General features: G+C 39.0%; 1 protein-coding gene across 1 annotated transcript in view; it reads left to right on the forward strand.

Annotated features, from left to right (window-relative positions):
• Nucleotides 1-7,258: 7,258 nt before the first annotated feature.
• The window catches only part of LAMB4 (laminin subunit beta 4), a gene marked incomplete at both ends in the record, with an annotated part of 103,500 nt that continues 89,115 nt past the window's right edge, over nucleotides 7,259-21,643 (forward strand). The window contains 3 exon segments of the mRNA XM_081146968.1: nucleotides 7,259-7,292; nucleotides 15,957-16,114; nucleotides 19,379-19,514. Coding sequence (XP_081003094.1) covers nucleotides 7,259-7,292; nucleotides 15,957-16,114; nucleotides 19,379-19,514 — 328 coding nt within the window.

A 21,643-nucleotide genomic window follows, 5' to 3' on the forward strand; every position in this document is an offset into this window, starting at 1 on the left:
GAAGTAGAAGGAAGAAAATAATAAAGATCAGAGCAGAAATTAATGACATAGGGACTAAAAAAAAAATACAAAAAATCAATGAAACCAAGAGCTGGTTCTTTGAAAAGGTAAATAAGATTGATGCACCTTTAGCCAGACTCACTAAGAAACAAAGAGAGAGGACCCAAATAAATAAAATCAGAAACAAAAGAGGCAATATAACAACTGACCAAACAGAAATACAAAGGATAGTAAGAAAATATTATGAGCAACTATATGCCAACAAACTGGACAACATGGGGGAAATGGACAAATTCCTTGAAGCATACTACCTTCCAAAGCTGAATCAAGAAGAGACAGAAAACCTGAATAGGCCAATAACAACTAATGAAATTGATGCAGTAATCAAAAAAACCTCCCAGCAAAACAAAGTCCTGGACCAGATGGATTTGTGGCGAGTTTAACCAAATATTCAAAGAAGAATTAACACCTATTCTATTCAAACTATTCCAGAAAATTTAAGGGGAGGAAAAACTCCCAAACTCTTTTTATGAGGCCAGCATCATCCTAATCCCAAAACCAGATAAAGATGCTACAAAGAAAGAAAATTACAGGCCAATATCCCTGATGAACATAGATGCTAAAACCCTCACTAAAATACTAGCAAACCAGATCCAGCAATACATTAAAAAGATCATACATCATGGCCAAGTGGGATTTATTCTGGGGATGCAAGGCTGGTACAACATCCACAAATCAATAAATGTGATACATCACATAAACAAAATGAAGGACAAAAATCATATGATCATATCAATAGACGCAGAAAAAGCATTCGACAAAATCCAGCACCCATTGCTGATAAAAACTCTCAGCAAAGTGGGAATAGAGGGATCATACCTCAACATAATAAAGGCCATATATGACAGACCTACAGCCAACAGCATACTCAATGGGCAAAAACTAAAACCATTTTCATTAAAAAAAGAACAAGACAGGGATGTCCACTTTCACCACTCTTATTCAACATAGTACTGGAAGTCCTCGCCATAGCCATCAGACAGGAAGATAACATAAAAGGTATCCAAATTGGAAAGGAGGAAGTAAAACTGTCATTATTTGCAGATGACATGATAGTGTACATAGAAAACCCTAAAGACTCTATCAAAGTACTACTAGACTTAACAAACGACTTTGGCAAGGTACCTGGATACAAAATCAACATCCGGAAATCAATGGCATTCTTATACAACAACAATGAACTTTCAGAAAGAGAAACTAAAAAAGCAATAACATTTACCATTGCAACTAACAAAATAAGATACCTAGGAATAAACTTAACCAAGGATGTAAAAGACCTGTACTTGGAAAACTACGTGACACTGAAAAAAGAAATAGAGAAAGATTTAAATAAGTGAAAGAATATACCATGCTCATGGATTAGAAGAATTAATATCATTAAAATGTCCATACTACCCAAAGCAGCTCATAAATTCAATGGAATTCCTATTAAAATACCAACAGCATATTTCACAGATCTAGAACAAACATTTTGAAAATTTATATGGAACCACAAAGGACCCCGAATAGCTGCAGCCATCTTGAGAAAAAAGAACAGAGTGGGAGGGATCACATTACCAGACATCAAACTGTATTACAAAGCCACTGTAATCAAAACAGCCTGGTATTGGTACAACAACTGTCATATAGATCAATGGAACAGAACAAAGAACCCAGAAATAAACCCACGCCATTATGGTCAGTTAATATTTGACAAAGGGGGCAAGAGTATGCAATGGAGTAAAGACAGTCTCTTTAATAAGTGGTGCTGGGAAAATTTGACAGATACATGCAAAAAAATGAAACTAGACCACCAAATTTCACCATACACAAAAATAAACTCAAAATGGATAAAAGACTTAAATGTAAGTCACGAAACCATAAAAATCCTGAAAGAAAACATAGGCAGTAAAGTCACAGACATCCCACATAGTGGACTTTTCACTGATACATCTTCTAGAGCAAGAGACACAAAAGAAAAAATAAACATATGGGACTACATCAAAGTAAAAAGCTTCTGCACAGCAAAAAAAAAAAGCCTCAAAATACAAAGGAACCCCACGGTCTGGGAAAACATATTTGCCAAGGATGTATCTGATAGGGGGCTAATTTCCGAACCATACAAAGAACTCATATTACTCAGCAAGAGGAAGACAAAAAACCCAATTAAGAAATGGGCAAAGGACTTGAATAGACACTTCTCCAAAGAGGACATACAGATGGCCAAGAGACACAGGAGAAAATGCTCAAGGTCGCTAATTATCAAAGAGATGCAAATTAAAACCACAATGAGGTATCACTTCACACCTGTCAGAATGGCACCATCAACAAATCAACAAACGACATGTTCTGGCGAGGGTGTGGAGAAAGGGGAACCCTAGTACACTGCTGGTGGGAATGCAGACTTGTGCAACCACTATGGAAAACAGTATGGAGGTTCCTCAAAAAATTAGAAATGGAGCTGCCTTTTGACCCACTCATAGAAATGTACCCTAACAATCCTGAAACATTCATCAGAAAGGATATATGTACCCCGATGTTCATAGCAGCACAGTTTACAATAGCTAAGATCTGGAAACAGCCCAAGTGCCCATCAGTAGATGAGTGCATAAAAAAGCTGTGGCACATTTACACCATGGAATACTACGCAGCTGTAAAGAAGAAAAATCTCGTACCCTTTGGGAGAGTATAGATGCACCTAGAGAATATTATGCTAAGTGAAATAAGCCAGGCAGAGAAAGACAAACATCAGATTATCTCGCTTATACGTTGAATCTAAAGAACTTAATAAACTGATGAATGGAATAGATCCAATGACATGGAAGCATAGATGAGACTGATGAATGTCAGAGGGATGGAGGAGGGCGGGTGGGTGGAGAGGGAGAGAGTAACCAAAGAATTTATATGCATATATGCACAACCCAAGGACACGAACAATGGTGGGGAGAGGGACTGGGGAGAGGATGGGATGGGGTGGAACAGGTCATTCGGGAGAAAAAGGGACATCTGTAAAATTTTAAACAAAAATAAAAATTTTTAAAAAATGATGCTCAACATCACTAATCATCAGAAAGATGCAAATTAAAACCACAATGAAATATCACTTGTCAGAATAGCTATCATCAATAAATCAACAAACAAAAAGTGTTGCTGAGGATGTGGAGAAAGGGGAACCCTCTGGGAATGCAGATTGGTGCAGCCACTGTAGATGCAGTATGGAGTTACCTCAAAAAATTGAAAATGGAACTGCTTTATGACCCAGTAAGTCCACTTCTGGGAATTTATCCTAAGGATCTCGTAAAACTAATTCAAAAGAATACATGCATCCCTATATTCATTGTAGCATTATTTGCAATATCCAAAATTTGGAAGCAGCCCAAGTGTCCATCAGTAGATGAGTGGATAAAACAGCTATGGTACATTTATACAATGGAATACTACTCTGCCATAAAAAGGAAGAAAATTTTACCCTTTGCAATAGCATGGATGCACCTGGGGGACATTATGTGAAGTGAAATGAGCCAGTCAGAGAAAGACAAGTACCATATACATTCAGTCATACTTGGAACCTAATGAACAAACTTAACTAAGAAGCAAAATAGAGAAAGACTCATAGATAGAGAACAAGCTAACAGCTGGGGGCTGGGGGGTGGAGAGATTGAATTAAAAAAGAAAAAACAAGAGAAAGAACTTGTGGACATGGACAACAGTGTGGTGATTGCAGGGAGAAGGTGTGTGTGGAGGTAGAGGAGGTTATGGGGGGATAAATGGTGATGGATAAAAAGTAAAAGAAAAGGGGGGTAAAAAGAATACGCTCATTCAAAGAGATGAGAAGTTTCATAGGAGAGACTTTGTATATGAAAGAAGCAAAAACCCCTCTTTTTTTTTTTGTCTTCTACCTAGAAGCTTATGAGTCATATAAAAGCTTCTATTCTAATGGCAAAATTATTTTTGGATATTGAGAGACTAGAAAAAGAAAGCACTACACTGAGCAAGCTCTAAGAACATGCAGTCAGGCAGGAACAAATCTGTGCACCCATCCTGCTCACCCCAATACCACAGCACCACAGCCTGGGCCTGCAGCATCTAACCAAGGGCCACCCAGACCACACAGCTAAGAAAGCACCTGCCACTGAGAAGGATCTCATTGTTAGCCACTGTCCCTAGGAGCAGCAGCATCTCTGATCTTCACAGTGTGGACTTGCGAGTTATGCAGGACAGTGGTTTATTAAACTTGAGTACACATCAGACTGGTGGAGGGCTTGTGAAAGCACAGAGTGCTGGGCCCCACCCCTAGAGTTTCTAAATTAGTAGGTCCTTGGCTGGGGTTTGATCATTTGTATTTCTAACAAGCGCCCAGGTAACACTGATGCTGCTGGTCCAGTAGGGTGACCAACAACTGGGTTTGCCGAGGACTCCAGGAGATTCCCAGGACCTGAGAACTTGCGGAGCTAAAATCAGAAAAGTCCCAGGCAAATTTTTCACCTTACTAAGTCCATGGACCACACTTTGAGAATCACTTTTTAAGGAGATAAGATCAAATTTAGATTTGAAGGGTGAGAGGAGGAAGAATAAAGAACGATCCTCAAGTTTCTGGTCTAAGCACAGTGGCCCAAGGCAATGTCTCTGGGTCCCAAACTTCACTACATATTGGAATCACCTAGAATCTTTTTCAAAAAATATTTTTATTGATTTTTTTAGAGAGAGAGGAAGAAAGAGGAAGATAGAAACACTGATGAAAAGAAACATCGATTGGCTGCCTTCTGCACACCCTCTACTGGGGATTGAGCCTGAAACCCAGGCACGTGCCCTGACCGATAATTGAACCAGTGACATCTTGGTGCAATGGGATGATGCCACAGCCGCCAGGATCACCTGGAATCTTTAGAACATACTCATGCCAGAACCTCACCTCCAGGTATTCTGATTTAATTGGCATGGAATGTACCTGGGAAGCAGGATTTTAAATCTCCCGGGGTGATTCTAATGTGCAGCAAAGTTTGGGAACCACTGGGTTATGCTTTTCCCTTAGAATGCAATCCAGGAGAGCTGGCATATGGGGCAAATTAAAGAGTTGTAGATGTTTGTGAGCCATCAGTGGCTCTCAACCCTGGCTACATATTGGAATCCTCTGAGGAGCATCTTAAACACGTTGGCACCTGGGTTCCATCTCTAGCTATGCTGCTTGAATTGATTGGGGGTGGGCCTGAGCATTGGTAGTTGAAAAATCTCCCTAGGTACATATCATAAAATATTACTCAACTTTTAAAAGAAAAGAATGAAGCATGCAGGCAGGAGTTCTGAATCCAGTACAACATCAGGATTTGGAATTTCATGTTATCAAAAGTGTAGCTGGGTAATTGACCTAAGTCACGTGCTCTGACCAAGGAAAAGGCAACAAGAATGTACCACCTAGAGAAAGTGCTCAGGTTCAGGTGGCCCACACAGAACAGAACTTCCTAAGGCTCCATTCTGGACTCTCTCATAGGCCTTCACAAGGTTTTGTGTGAGGTAATTAGAACAAAATTGCATATTTTTGTAACAGATAGAGCTCATTTTCAGATGGAGATGCTTCTGGAGGGCTGCTTCTTCTTACTCAGCCCTTTTATGACATTGGGCATCCAAAATGACCCCCAGGCTACGTAAAGAGCTTGGATCACAGAATGGGAAATTTGCCTAAAATCAGGCATTTCAAAACACTCTCAAAGAGGCTCCATAAGGAGGCTGGCATTTGAGTTTAGGAGGGTGGCATTCAAACAAAGGAAGTGGCATGAGAGGAGGGCTCAGCCAGCAGGAAATGGTATCTTAAGCCAGATTGCAGGGAACATGAGATTAGAGGGATAAAGATGTGGGATTAGTAGGATAAACAATTCATTAGAACAAGCCTTGAAGGCTAGAATATCAAAAATAATTCTCACCTGTAAATATATGAAAAATATTTTTATACTCACTACTATTCAAATAAATACATTAAAATAATAATGATGAGGCACATTTTTTTGCTTTTTAAATTGACAAAGCTTTAAAAATTCATAATACTCAATGTTGGTAAGGGTTCAGGTCAACAGCTATTCCCATAGGCTGTTGATGAGAGTGTAAGTTGGGACATACTTTCTGAATGGCAGTTTGACATCAAAAGCTTTACACACACACACACATGCATATATATACATGTAGTGTGTATGCATGTATATATGCATATGTATGTGTACTCTTTATGTATGCATATATATGTCTGTATACACACACACACACAAGTGTGCGCACGCTCTTTGATTTATTATTTCCACTTCATTTAATATATGTTGGGGAATATTTAAGGATATAAACAAACATTTAGCAAAAATATTTATAACAGGAAAATATTAGAAACAAGGTACACATCAACCAATAGGGGATTTGTTAAATAAATTTAGGTTCCTGCATTCAGAAGAATACTATCCAGTCATTAAACACTGACCCAGAAGAGCATTTTACCTCCTCTCCTCCCAGCCCACTGAGATGCATGTACACTTTCATCTATGTCAGGGCTTCCACACAGTGACTTGGGGAGCCCTCTATCCAGAGGGATGTAGCTGAATCCACAAAGGGGGACACAGATTTGGTTTCTAGAAACCCTCAGGTGATCCAGATGCCCTCACTAGGTTGAAAATTGCTAATGTGAAAATATATTGCTGGTACAAAAAGATGACTGGGCTATACTGATTGAAAGAAGCATATGATGTGACATCATTTTTGGAAAACATTTATAGGCAAGTAAAAAAATATGGAAGAACATATAGTGAGACATTAACCACTTTTCTCTAGGTGGCAGTACTATGGATCATAATTATTTTATTTTGCCTATCTGATTTTTCTGTTTTCAATAATGAGTACATATTAATTGTATAATTTAAATTTTTTTCTAAATAATAAGATGAACAAAAATCCATTAAAATAAAAATATGCAAAAAAAGTTATATTTGTTCCATATTATTTCCCACAAATGACTGTATTTTGTGATTTCAAAATAGAAAACAAATATTTGTAAAACTTGTATATACCCTTATTTTTTAAGGAATTGGGCACTATAGGTATTCTGTGTCCCTAAAGGATAAGAGCCATCAGACAAATTTTCAAATAGTTGATGATTGATGCAGTTATTGAGTTTATCTGTGACTGGTTTAACCTCCTTTTTTTAACCTAGCAGAATTGAATTTAGTCATTTCCTGATCAAAGAATGCAATTTCAACTGACCTTTCTTTTGCACCTTGGTGAGTATTAGTTGTCAAAAATCAATTTTCTGCTTGTATGAAATTGTTCTAAAATATTTAATAGAAATAGTTTTAAAACATATTCACCTCTTTTTTCTATACTGTTGTATATTTGCATGACTCTTCTGTTGTATAACTGTGTCAAGCAAATAAAAAATTTCCCTTGAATATGTTTAGTAGGTATTCCTATCACTCCTTAATGGATTATTATCCTCAGCACATGAGTAAATAAAGTAAGATATGTACTAAAGAAAGTACAATACTCTCAGAGTCATAATTTACCAATATAATGCATTTCAATTTTTAAAAATAGCTCTGTTTTGAATGTAGCATTTGTCCAAGTGATGTGGTCTCATGAAGAATTTATAGGCAAAATTCCTTTTTCTGAGTAAGCAACAGCTCCGAGCTAAAAGGCCAAATTGTCCATGCCTCTGCTGTTTTTAATAAGCTGAGTTAATTTACATTAGTCATAGAAAAGAAGTTTCCAACAATTATTTTCTTTGATCTTGACTTTATGTCTATAACAGACCTGCTTTTGGTTACCAAGTACTAACTAAATTGCTTAGAATCTTCTCTTCAAAGATTCATGCTGAATTTCTTCATGACAGTAAACTTTAAGAATCTTGTATTTTAATTTTACTACTTTTAAACCCTGAGGCAATTTCCCAGTTAGATTTGCTGGTAATGGAGGAAAGAACAGTTCTAGATGGGAAATGCTCATTCGTTCTCTGTTGAAAATTTCCTGCCTCCGAGAGGTGAGTCACAAGTCAGTGGGAACAAAGATGTGCTATGTTGTACCCTGAGGACTATGAAGCGTAGATCTGGCCTCAGATAGTCAGAAAAGAGTTGTTTAATCTACATCTGGCTTGGGTGTTTTCTTTGGGAGTAAGCTAACATTCATAATTGGAAGTAACCACTGAGGATTGCTGCATCTTCTCCCCAGCCTCTATAGAGTATAACTTACACCTTGCTCAGAGAGTCCTCCTCAAGGAGACCCCTCTCTTTGGAAGAAAGGTCTCCAAAACTAAATTAGCTTGGGCAGAAAAGTCCTCGCTACAATACATTCTGGATTTCTAGACTCAAGGTACCTTGATCTAACCCAAATCTCTAGGGTTGCCGGGGGTCAAACTACAAACCCTGTTACCACACATCATCAGCTTGGGCGCTTTCTGTTCTGTTCTACCATAGGCATTTATGTAAATGCTGGAGCCTATATAACACTTTGTCTTGCATTCTGACTAAGGAAAATAAGAAGAAAGAATCATAAAACATGCATTAGCCCCAGGTTTGGAGAACTGGTTGCAAAGTGCAAACCTCATCTAATTGCATTCTTTGTACTTTTTCTTACCCATAATAAATAACTTGAGTATATAAGTGTATGTTTACAGCCTCTAAAACTCTGAGGTGCACTCCAAAGTACATGAAAACATCTCACATGTTTCAGAAAAGTATAGCAATATACAAAATTACTGAGAGATTATATAATGGTTATTTCTACAAAACGGTCCTTTGTTTTACAGAAAATTTGCTGTGCATTTTCTTTACATTCATTCTTAATAAGATTCTAACTTTAAGTTGTATGTCATTTTTGAGGAATACATTGATTTTCTAAAGAAAATCTTTATTCTTCATCTTTATTGAATTAGTTCCAACCTATTGCTAATGCAACAATCTGGCAGCTGAAGTCCTTAGCCCAGGAAGGATATTGCTCAGTTTATCTTCAAGCATGAAACCTTAACTACTTATGTTTCTAGTCACTTTTTGCCAAGTATTTTTCGACCACAAGTTCATATTTGCAGTTAGAATATTACACAAATAATAGTTAACTAAATCCCAGAATATGTTTATTTCAGAAAAGTACACATCTGATTAAAACAAGTTTGGCCAAGTTAGGTTATAAAAGTAGGTTAAATCTCTGAGGCAACAATTCCAATAAAAGACTTCATGATGGAACTTGTCTAAAGGAGTAAATCCCTGGAAGGGAAGTCTTAGTTAATCCACATATAGCATTGGCAGAGATTTTATGCCTGACCTTGTTTCAAAAAGCCTCTGTCTATTACAGTCCAAAATTCTAACTAACTATTAGTCCTGGATGCCAATTCTGGGAAATAAAAGATCTGTGTTTGGATTATTGAGTGACTAAAAGGTAAATTCATGTTAACCAATCTAGGATCATATATTATGCAATGAAATAAAAAGTGATGGAACTAAGTTTCTTCACATATCTGTCTCAAAGAAAAAGAAACGTTGTGCCTTTGTTTTAGAATAATAATCCTTGCAATGAGACTGAAGATAGAAAATTCCCTGCTCAAACTGTCTTTTGGTGACCTGTGGGGAAGTAAACATTATGTATCATATTCTTAACTGTAAAACTATGATCTATGTATGTTTGCAGACTAATAATAATCACAAAATAACCAGATTAAAAAAGTAGTCCATGTGGGAAATGTATGCATAAAAGAAAGAACATTATTTTTCAAAAGCCTATATTTTTGGAGGACAAGTTGAAGGAAAGAAATCCATTAGATACAAAACAAATAAATAAATAAATTCTTTATTTTTATAATTGAGGAAACTGAGAAGAAACCAAGCTTAGTTCATAGAATGGTTTCTTGTGTGTGTGGGGGGGGGGGTTCTTTCATTTTAGGCCGATCGTCTCACTCCTGTCTGTTGCAATCAGTTCTTGGCAGAAAATGTCTCAAGGAAAAAGTATATAGGAGCAGCTGGAACAGGTTATGTTTTATTTCAGAGTGTGGGTTTACTTGATCCAGAGGCTGATGGGGTGATTTTGAGAAAAGAGAGGATTGTTCGAGTTTTTTACTTTTCATTTTGAGATAATTGCAGGTTCTCACACAGTTATAAGAAATAATACAGATATAACCCATATACCCTTTACCCAGTTTCTCCCATCTTGCATAACTGTAGTAAAACATCATGACCAGGAAATTGGTATTCATATATAGTCCATTGACCTTATTCAAATTTCACCAGTTTTACATGCACTCATTTGTGTGTGTGTGTGTGTGTGTGTGTGTGTGTTTCTCAGTTAAGATTCAACAGTTCCATCACCTCAAGGATCCCCAGTGTTACCCTCTTTTTTAAAAAATTTATCTTTATTCTTAAAAGGACTACAGGTGTTCCATTTTTCCACCATTGACCCCCTCCACCTCACTCCCACCTCTCCCCCAGGCCTTCATCCCATCATTGTCCATGTCCCATACATGCATATAACTTCTTCGGTTAATCTCCCATTCTCCACCTCCCTTCCCTCTTCCCTCTGAAATATGATTGTCTGTTGCATGTGTCAATGTCTCTGGATCCATTTAGTTTGTCTGATTCTTTTGTTCATTAGCTTCTTCTTAAAGAAGACACTTCAACATTTCATGTAGTACTAGTCTGGTGGTGATGAACTCCTTTAGCTTTTCCTCCTCTGAGAAGCTCTTTATCTGACCTTCAATTCTAAATGATAGCTTTGCTGGATAGAGCAATCTTGATTGTAGGTTCTTGCTTTTCATTACTTTGAATATTTCTTGCCACTCCCTCCTGGCCTGCAAAGTTTCTGTTGAGAAATCAGCTGACAGCCTTATGGATGCTCCCTTGTAGGTAACTAACTGCTTTTCTCTTGCTGATTTTAAGATTCTCTCTTTGTCTTTAACCTTTGACATTTTAATTATGATGTGTCTTGCTGTGGGCCTCTTTGGGTTCCTCTTGTTTGGGACCCTCTGTGCTTCCTGGACTTGTAAGTCTATTTTTTTCCCCAGGTAGGAGAAGTTTTCTGTAATAATTTTTTCAAATAGGTTTTCAATTTCTTGCCCTCTTTCTTCTCCTTCTTGCACCCCAATAATATGAATGTTAGGCCTATGGAAGTTGTCCCAGGGGCTCCTTATGCTATCTTCATATTTCTGGGTTTTTTTTCCTTTTTGCTCTACTGGTTGGGTGTTTTTTTTTCCTCATATTCCAAATTGCTGATTTGATTCTCAGCGTCCTCTACTCTACTCCCTGTAAATTACTCTTCATTTCAGTTTGTGTAGCTTTCATTTCTGATAGGTATTTTATTAGGTCATCGAGGTCTCACTTGTTTTTGCAATAGTCTTACTAATATCCTTGAGTATCCTTATAACTGAAATTCTGAACTCTGTATCTGTTAGCTTGTTTGGTTCTATTTCATTTAGTTCCTTTCCTGGAGATTTCCTCCGTTCTTTCCTTTGTGACATGTTTCTTTGCCTCCACATTTGGCTTCTCCCAGGTGTTTGTTTCTATGTATTAGGTAGAGCCGCTATGTCTCCTGGAATTGGTAGAGTGGCTCTGTGTAGTAGATGTCCTGTAGGGTCCAGTGGCTCAGCCTCCCCAGTCACCTGAGCCGGTCCTTCTAGGTGTTCCCCTGTGTGGTCTGTGTTCACTGTCCTGTTATAGTTGAGCCTTGGTTGCTGTTGGCATCACTGGGAGGAATTGACCCCCAGGTCAACCGACTGTGAGGACCAGCTGCAACTACAGCCAAAGAGCTTCTGTGCTGGAGACACCTCTATGGAGCAGGATTTACTTCAGTGGAGCTTTGGTGTTCACCAAGTGCGCCCCTTGAGTGTGTCACTTGTGGATGTGGTAGGGTTGTAACCCAGAGTGGTCAAGTCTGAGCACCAGGTGCACTGTCTCTGGGGCCTCCCAGGAGGTGTAAAGTGAGCCTCTGCCTGTGCCTTGCCCAGGGCCACCCAGCATGAGCTACACAGCAAACTGTAGTTGGCTGCTTCTTGTGCTGGGCTTGGAGGTGTCCAGGAGAGGCCAAGCTATGAACCAATGCAGGCTGCAGCTAGTGCCTGGCCTGGGGCCACTTCTCAAGATATATGGGGCACAGTGCTGCTTATTTGAGAGATTTTAGGAAAAACCTAAGCATAAGGCTGGAAAGGCCACTTGCATAGAAAAGCCACTGGAAATGGCCTGGATGAGTTTGCAGGTGGAGAGGGGGCGGGTCTCCAGGAATCACGGGGTGGGGCCAAAGGTGTGAGTCAGGTGCTGGTGATTCAAATAGGGTGCCTGCCTGCTCTGTGTGTGGGGAGGACTCACCAAAGGAGCAATGGCCTCTGCCTACTCTTCTGCCTGGGAGAAAGCTGCCCCTTCACCTCTTGCCCCAATTTCAGGCAGGTTAGTTCCTCCCCAGGTGTCCCAGGTTCCTTTCAAGCTGCTGCCCAGCGCTGGGGCTCAGAGGGAGCGCGTCCAAGTGAGTCCATGTGTGGGCCCTTTAAGAGGAAAGTCTGGGGCTCCTGCAGCCTCTGTGTCCCTCAGTGACAGTCCCTGCTGGTTTTTACAACCCAATGTTGTGGGGATTTCTCTTCCCAGCCCTGGAGCCCTGGAGCCCTGGAGCCCTGGAGCCCTGGAGCCCTGGAGCCCTGGAGCCCTGGAGCCCTGGAGCCCTGGGCTAGGAGCCTGATGTGGGGCTGGGACCCCTCACTCCTCTAGGAAACCTACGCTGCCAAGATATCCCTCCCAGGTTTAAATCGTGACAGTGGGTGTGAACCTGCAGCCGAGTCTCCAGGATTCAGCCCCAATGTGCTCGCGTCTCCACCCCTCCTACTGGTCTCAGTGCTGCTTCAGTTCTCTGGATGTAGGGCTTCTGTTCAGCTAGATTTCAGGAGGTTCTAAGTGAGGTTCTAAGTGATGGTTGTTCTGTACTTTAGTTGTAGTTTTGATGTGGTTGTGGGAGGCGGCAGGTATAGCTATTACCTACGCCTCCATCTTGTTTCTCTCCCTCACTAATATTTTCCCCAGTGTTACCCCTTTATCTCCACTCCCACCTCCCTCCCTCCCTGCCTCCCCAATCCCTTGACAATCTGTTTTCCACCCCTATAATTTTGTCATTCAAGAAATTGAATTATGCAGTATATAAGCTTTGAGATTGGCCTTTTTCACTCAGCGTAACTCCTTTGAGATTTGCCCACATTGTTGCTTGTTTCAGTGATTTTCACTCCTTTTTATTGCTAAGTATTTTTCGATGGTATGGATCTATTACACTTTGCTTAACCATTCACTAATTGAAAGAAATCTGGGTTGTTTCCAGTGTTTTACTATTATAAGTAAAGATGCTATGAATATTTCTATGAAGGTTTTTGTGTAAACATAAATGTGCATTTCTCTGGGATAACTATCTAGGAATGCAATTGCTGGACTGTATGATAAGCACATGCTTAGCTTTATTAAAAACCACCATACTTTTCCCCAGAGTGGCTATGCCATTTTACATTTCTACCAGCAGTATATGAGTGAGCCAGTTTTTCCACATCTCCTCCAGCATCTAGTGTTACTGCTACTATTTTTATTTTAACCATTCTGATAGGTATGCAGTGCTATCTTATTGTGGCTTTGATTTGCATTTCTCTAATGGCTAATGATATTTAACATCTTTTCAGAGGCTTATTTGCCATCTGTATATCTTCTTCAGTGCCACTTGCCATTTTCTAGTTGGGATGTTTTTTTAATGTTGAATTTTGAGAGGACTTTATATGTTCTAGATCAAGACCTTTATCAGATACGTGATTTGCAATTATATTCTCCCAGTCAGTAGCTTGCCTTTTTACTTCACAAAGTTTCTAATTTTGATGAGGCCCAATTTATCAATTTTTCTCTTTTCGGGTCATGGTTTTGTTGTCAATCTAAATATTCTTTACCTAGCACTAAGCCCCAAAGATTTCCTCCTATGTGCTATAGAAGTTTTATAGCTTTATAGTTTTAGATTTTGCACTTAAATCAATGATTCATTTTGTGTTAATATTTGTATAAGTCATGAGGTTTGGGTGACAGTCCATTTTTTGCCTATGGATGTCCAATTGCTTCAGCACTATTTGTTGAAAAGTAGTCCTTCCTTCATTCAATTGCTTTTGCACCTCAAAAATCAGTTGGGCATGTTTGTGTGGATCTATTTCTGGATTCTCTATTCTGTCCCATTGATCTATGGGCCTGTCCTTCCACCAATATTACATTATGTTGTTTACTGTAGCTTTAATATCAAATAGAGTGATTTTCAAAATTGTTTTAGCTATTCTGGGTCCTGTGTATTTCAATCTATTTTATTTCTGCAAAATGATCATGCCTATAATTTGAATAGCAATCAAGAGAAATCTAGTGCCTGGATTTGGCCTTGAGAATCAAACAGAATTCTAACCCTTTAATTAAATTTTAAAAGATACTACAGTGTCTTGTTTAAATACACTTTTAAAAGAAGAAATAGAACTATTTCTATAAATAACTATCCCAATGAAATATAGTTATTTATAGTCAACTCACATTGTATCTGCACTTAATTTTATATGGCTGTTAACCTTAGGCCTTAGCCCCAGTAAGATTCTATTTTGTTTTCTCCAGTCTTTCCAACAGTAAACAAATCTGTTAATATGTATGGATTACAAAAGTATAACTTTAACATGATAGAGCAAACCATGCAAGCAAACCATGCAGGCAAGAAATAGTTCAGATTGTCCTACCCATCCCATATTTACATAGAAAGATTTGACAGTTATCTTAACTCAGAATTTAACTTTTTTTTAAAATATGTCTTTATTGATTTCAGAGAGAGGAAGGGAGAGGGAGAGAGAGAAACATCAATGATGAGAGAATCATTGATCAGCTGCCTCCCGCATGCCCTTGACTGAGGATTGAGCCCGCAACCCAGGCATGTGCCCCGTCTGACCAGGAATCGAACCTCGATCTCCTGGATCCTAGGTCAATGCTCAACCGGTGAGCCGAGCCCAGCCAGGCAGAATTTAACGTTTTTAAATAAATAGAACTTAAAAAAGTTTTTAAACTGAAATTTAAGAATATTATCTCAGAGGCTGCACATGAAAGGTAGAGACTTGAAGTGACAATTGAATTGAGATAGAGTTGCTCTTACAATGATCTTATATCTCTTGTGACCAAATCCCTTCAAGGCAGATCTATTGGACAGCAGGTGTGAAGGGCTACATGTGCTATACAAACTGGAACCCCATCTCTCACTTTATCCCAAAGGGGCATCATTTGTTTCACGGCTCATCTGAGGGATCAATTGAACTTACACATTTTACGAGAAAATTCTTTTCCAATTCTCAGGTTGATTTTGTACAGGTTGGAACAATAGGTGTAAGAGGCAAGATTAAGATTCTCCTTCCTTGTGTCTGTGCATTAGTCTTCAGTTTTTTTGCCTTAAAATGATACATAGAGAATTCCCAGTCCAAAGAAGCTGTCTCAGATCAGGCTTCTTAGAAACAGAGCCTGAGACAGGGATGTGTGTGCATGTGGTTTATTGAGGGATGCTCTGAGAACTAAGGGTGAGGGAAGTGAAGGCAGATGTGGTCCCAGCTGGAGTCAGGCTCCAGCCTCCTTCCAAGGAGAGGTTCTGAGCAATTTGCTCAGTGGAGTTGATCCTAGCATGAGGCAATGGAGCCAGCCTTTGAACAAAGTATTTATCATTGGCTACAGTCTAGCCCAGGTAGGACATGAACGCAGATGGTATAACCCCCACGCTAAGAGATTTCCGTCAGACTGGGGGCACCAATAGCATCCAGGACAAGGTCTTAATGATCAACATAACTGGTATTAAAAATAAATCGACTGTTAACTTTCCGACTTAACCAGTTGCTTTTTTAAGCTGTCTGCTACCCTTGGACTGCCTTCTAAGTAGCTGTTTCTGTTGTGTTTAAGGCTTTCTCAGTTATGCAAAAGCTGAAGATGAATGTAACAGGGGTGCCTGTCGTCCCCCCACTGGCAATCTCCTAGTGGGATGCAGCACAAAGCTCACAGCTTCTTCTACCTGTGGGCTAGACAGAGCCCAGAAATACTGCATCCTTGGCTACCTTGAGGTGAGCTGGTTCTTTGTTTGTTTGTTGGGACATTATTTAATCAATGATGTAGATTCTTCCAGGTACCTCTGGAGCTGTTCAGACAACAGTAAAGGAGACAACATTCCCTTCAGAACATCGGAGATGCAGGTGATTCAATTCAAAACCAGGAAACCTGGACAGATCAGAAAATAGGGAAGATCTGCTTCATCTATTTCTTGTTACCTTTAGAATTAGACAGAAAAGTCTTTTCAGTTCAATCTTTGAAGGGCTGTCTTAGTGACTGCCATAGATTAAACATAATTGATTTATGCAATGAAGATTGAGGATCCCTCAGGGCCTCAAAACCATTATGCTAAACATGAGTTCTCATTGTCCTGCCTTAAAAAGAGAAGGGTGTAGAACTTGGAATTCACTGAGCAGCTTCACACTACCACTTGGAAATTACCTTGCCTAAAAACCATAAAATCCCACTGTGAACATATTTTAAGGCCTTTTTTCCCCTTAAAGACCAGTTTATTAAGAAGACAAGTTGCTTTACATTTTTTTTCCTCCCTGTGCTCTGGGAGCAGATAAAGCATCCAAGGTCATCTATGTATCATACCTGCTGAAAAGCCCGAGGCAATCACGTCAACCCCTTCAATAAGAGGATGTTCAGGAAGGAAGTTGGACACAGGCCTAACATTAGTAGCCCAGGCTTTTCCATGTATTGTTCTTTAAGGCAACTCCTGGACGTCTCTGGGAAATGGTTTGTATTGTTAATTGGTTTCTAGCAAAAGAGGATGAGTATAAATAAGTGGAGACACTACCTGAGTGCTTAGCACTGTTCTAAGTTTGGGAAGTACTTGTGTAAGAAAGCAAATTCTCTACATGTGCAAGGAAATGACACTGTAGAAGTTTTGCCCAACTCTAGGTCAGGTGGGACGAATGACCCTTCAAGTAACTTTATGAGTCAAGGGCCTGTGGACAAAGAAGTGGTTTTAAACTCTAATATTAGAAACTGTCTGAACCAAACATCAACCATCTTGTTCTTCAGCCACTGGCATTTACTTACTCCTGTCATAGCCAACTCATAATGTACTCGGACAATAATTAGAAATTTCACACTACCAAAAAACAGAAGTAAAATCAAATTTCAGAGGCTTTTTTTTTTGGTCTAGAAAATCATAGAAATCTTAAAAATCTTAGAACTGGAAAAAGAAATCTCAAAATATCTCTAGGCTGTCAAAGTATCACAGGTGGGGCTACATGTGCTAGTCCACATAAATGTCATGCAGGAGGAGGTGATTTTCCCATCTGTTATCTGACAAGTTGCTGCCAAGCCCAGCCTTCTCTCCAAAAACTTCAAGTCAACATGGACCCACAATGTTAGCCAAGTGGAACTCCCACTTAGTCACTACAACTAAACATCTTCTGTAGCCAGTCCCAGAAAAGACTGTGCTTCTGAGATGTTTACAGAAAGAATAGCCCACAAGCCCTGAGGATAAATATTTCCCCCAGTAGTTTGTATAGTACTACTGGAAATACTTCGAAGTCTTGACATCTTTTGGTGGAATCATAGGGCTTCTGCTGCTCTTTTAGGACAAGTCTGAGTTAAGCCTCCCCATATGCAGAATTGATCTAGCTTCCATTATTCCTCAACTTCCAAAGTACATTTTGGTTTTCTTCAAGTAGAAGGCTTATAATGGCCAGTGATTCTAAAAAGATTATTTGGATCTCTTGAAAGGCTGGTTTATTCTTATAGACTATAGCCAAAATAGTCATTAAAATCATTGATCCCAGATCAGGGCACATGCAAGAATCAATTAGTGGGTGCATGGATAGGTAGAGCAGCAGGTCAATGTTTCTCTGTATTTCTCTCCCCTCTCTCTCTCTCCCTTCCTCTCTCTAAAATCAATTTTAAAAAACATATCTTTAAAAAATCATCATGCATGCATTCAACAAATTTTATTGAACATCTACTATGTTCCATACACTATTCTAGGTAAGGAGAATACAGCCATAAATAAAATAAAGTCCTTGCCCTCGTTCATTTTAAAGTCTAATAATGGCAACAAACAGTAATACAATGACTACATAATATAGTCTCAAGTAGTGACAAGGGCTTAGAAAATATTGTCAAGCAGAGTGAGGAACAGAGACTGGCAGAGGCCATAGGGGTGGCAGGTGGTGGTATTTTAGAAGTCAAGGAAAGCCTCTCTAAGATGATGGCATTTAAGCAGAGACCTGAAAGAACGGAAAGAGCAAGAGATAAGAATATTTGATGGGGGGACTGGAGGGAGCTGAGAACAGCTTATGTCAAGATTCTAAGGCAGGAGAGTTCTTGGTAAGCTCAAGGAAAAGCAAAAAATGAGTGCAGCTAGAGCTGATTGAATCAGGGAGGCGGCTGGTGAGGTCATGTAGGCTCCTGTAAGCCACATTCAGGACATAAACTCAATGTTCACTGAACACCTACTAGCACATTCACTGTTGTAGGCAATTTCCACTACAGGGGATTGTAATAAACAGCTCCTGTGTCCTGAAAGCTTTGCAAAAATGTTCCTCCAATGTCCCACATATTAGCCAGGAACAACTGTGCAGGTCATTGGCAGTCTTTGGAATCTTTGGAGATTTCCTTAGGAGTTTTAAGTAAGTATAGCTACAAAAAGACATGTTAAATTAAGCAAACTCCAAGGCCAATCTTGGCTGTACAGCCTTTGAAAATCTATTTCAAGCAAAACTAGTTTCAATTCACTAATAAGACCTTCTAGTCTGCGAGACAAGAGGTGGGGCTCTTTGTTGTGAGTTTATGAAAATCTGTTACAAAAGGCACAAGTGTGATACAAAGGTTTGACACTGGAAGCTTTTCTGCCAAAAACTATGTCTGAGAGAGAAAAGATGATGGTTGCAGATAACCTAGTGGTCCACTGTTTTATTAGTTTTATGGCAAATATTCTTTTTCTTTTTAACTAAAAAAAAAATTCCATTCAAAGAGTATTTTCTAATTATTTCTCTATAGTTTAAAATAATCTCCAGATCATCTGTCTCTTGTATGAGAAAAAAATGACTTCTACATATGTTTGCATTTGCTCCAAATATAAATTTATAAAAATTCTTTCATATTTTAATTTCATTTGTTATTGTATTTAAGCACCTATTGATGAAAAAATTGATGTTATTTCCTCTGCTGTTTATTTTTAGCCAGATTGAACGACAAATATAGTAAGTACAGCTTGTTTTTAAATTTAGGTCAACAATAAGTAATTACAATTCTTTATTTTAAATTTTATTAGTGGCATTTTCCAGGGACAACAGAAATGTTTCATTTGTGACTCCAGATTTCCATACAGTCCGCATGCCCAGACCAACAGCCACACCATTGAGAATGTGATTACAAGTTTTGGACCAAATAAAGAAGAGAAATGGTGGCGATCTGAAAACAGTATGATTAAGTTCCTTTCTAATTTTTTTCTTCATATTTTTAATAAGGTGTCTTTCTGTATGATTTTAACAATGTCAGAGCAAGGAGTAGAATAGTATCCACCAGAATGCACAGCCCTGTATAAAGAACAAATTTTCTTTTCATTTTAAGAAAGATTATTTTCTTCTAGAGAAATAGAAGTCTATTTTAAGCACATAACTCAAAATGTTTCACTCTTTCCATGTATGAGAAGAAAATATCTCTGCATTCTTTTGTTCTTTGTAAAAAAATAATAAGGAAGTTGATGATGTGTTGGTAAATAAAGCCTAATATGAAACACACTGAGTGAGATTAAAAATGCCAGGGGAAGTCTGAGAGTTCACAACATGTGTTTTTCCTTCTTTAACACATAAAGGGAGAGAGAAAAATGACATTTTGTTTCTTATGGCAAGCCATAGGTTTTCATATAAAAATTGAATTGAAAGAATAGTTGGCTACTGACTGAAGTTCTTTCCTTTCTGAACTTATGCCCTTCTCTGGTCATGAACAACTGCGATTTTGAACCTCACACTGGTCCTGACCACTCTAAGTCTGAACCTGACTGGGAATTCCTCACATCCCACCCAACTTCGGGCCTTATGTGCTTAAATTAATGTAGACTGGCTTACTCTTCAACACTGCTCTGGAACCCTTAACCCCCACAAAATGATTCTGTTTGCCACATCTCTATGTGTTGCACTTGGAGCTATAACCCCTCTATTCTCTTCAGAGACCGAAACATATTTCCCTTAGGGGATCATAGACCATTGGAGGGGAGTGTGAGAATAACTCTATAGGATTGTTTAGGGCAAACATGATGTGAGGTTATGTTGATGTCATCCATTGGGCAAGTACATAATTGGTGTCTATTAAATGCCAGTTCATTTTGGATCCTCACTATTGACTCTAGTTGGATTCTCCCTAATGAATGTGAGGTAGTTTTTAGCACAAACAGCTGTCTTCATTGATGAATGGTGCCATTTTTGCTTTATAGCTGTTCTGACCCACATGCCCAACATTTGTCCCACATCTCCTTACAGAAGGAATCCCCTCTGTTAAGGCTGATTACATAGAACAAGGGTTCTCAACCAAGAATTTTAGAGAAGGGAAAAGAGATCTCCTTTCTAGAAAGGGTTAGGAGCCTGTGACTGAGCCTGGGATGTGGTTGGCTGCCCACTCAGCAGCAAACTCTTCCCTGAGCCATTCACCCTAGAAGGTAAGCTGTACCCCAGTTTACTGCAGTCTAGACACTGTTTTATAGAGCTGCACTGTCCAGCATCATAGCACTTAAAACATGGCTAATTCAAATTGAGACATGCTGTAAGTAGAAAACCACTCCAGATTTCTAACACTTAGTTTTGGGGGGAAATGTATAGTAAAACATTGCTAATTTTTAAAATATTGATCACATGTTCAAATGAGAATATTTTTGATTTATTGGGTTAAATATATTAAAAATAATTTCACTTGCTTAAATGTGGCTGCTAGAAAATTTTAAATGACACTAGTGACTCATATTTCTGTTGGACAATGCACTTTAGAGAGATCAGGGCTTCCATCGTGTCCAGATTAGGGCCAGTCCTCCACGTTCATGCTAGAGGTGATGACAGCTAATTACCTCAGTGCAAAGTCCTGGCCAGGATATCTCCTTCTTCTCGTCAGTCAGAGGAGCTCACAGATTCTCACTCCAAAGGAAGGTCCCAAGCTGTGTTTTATGCTAACTAGCAATAAAATTAGTTAAAATGATTGTTAGCAGCTGTTGGAAGATAGGCTGTGTCAATTTTACCGTGCTCTGGTTTGCTAGCTCCCATTTGTGTGTAGTCAAGATTTGAGTTCAAGGAAATGAACCCTCTTGTTACACTTACGGGAAATATCCTGGAACCTCTGGTGATGTGTAATACTGCCACACTGTGGCGATATGCATTGCCACCAAAACAAGGATGAGGGCACAAACTGGGTAAATCCCATACCACTCTCACATAGACTCAGGGCTTCAATAAAACACTGCAGGTAGTAATGATGTCCTAGGTGCACATCTGTCCCATTTGTCTACATTTCTTCCTAGGGATAAACTCTAACTATACTTTGCACTTATCACCTTGCTTATTTTC

Source organism: Miniopterus schreibersii (genome assembly GCF_964146895.1).
Source record: "Miniopterus schreibersii genome assembly, chromosome: 9".
NCBI lineage: Eukaryota > Metazoa > Chordata > Mammalia > Chiroptera > Miniopteridae > Miniopterus > Miniopterus schreibersii.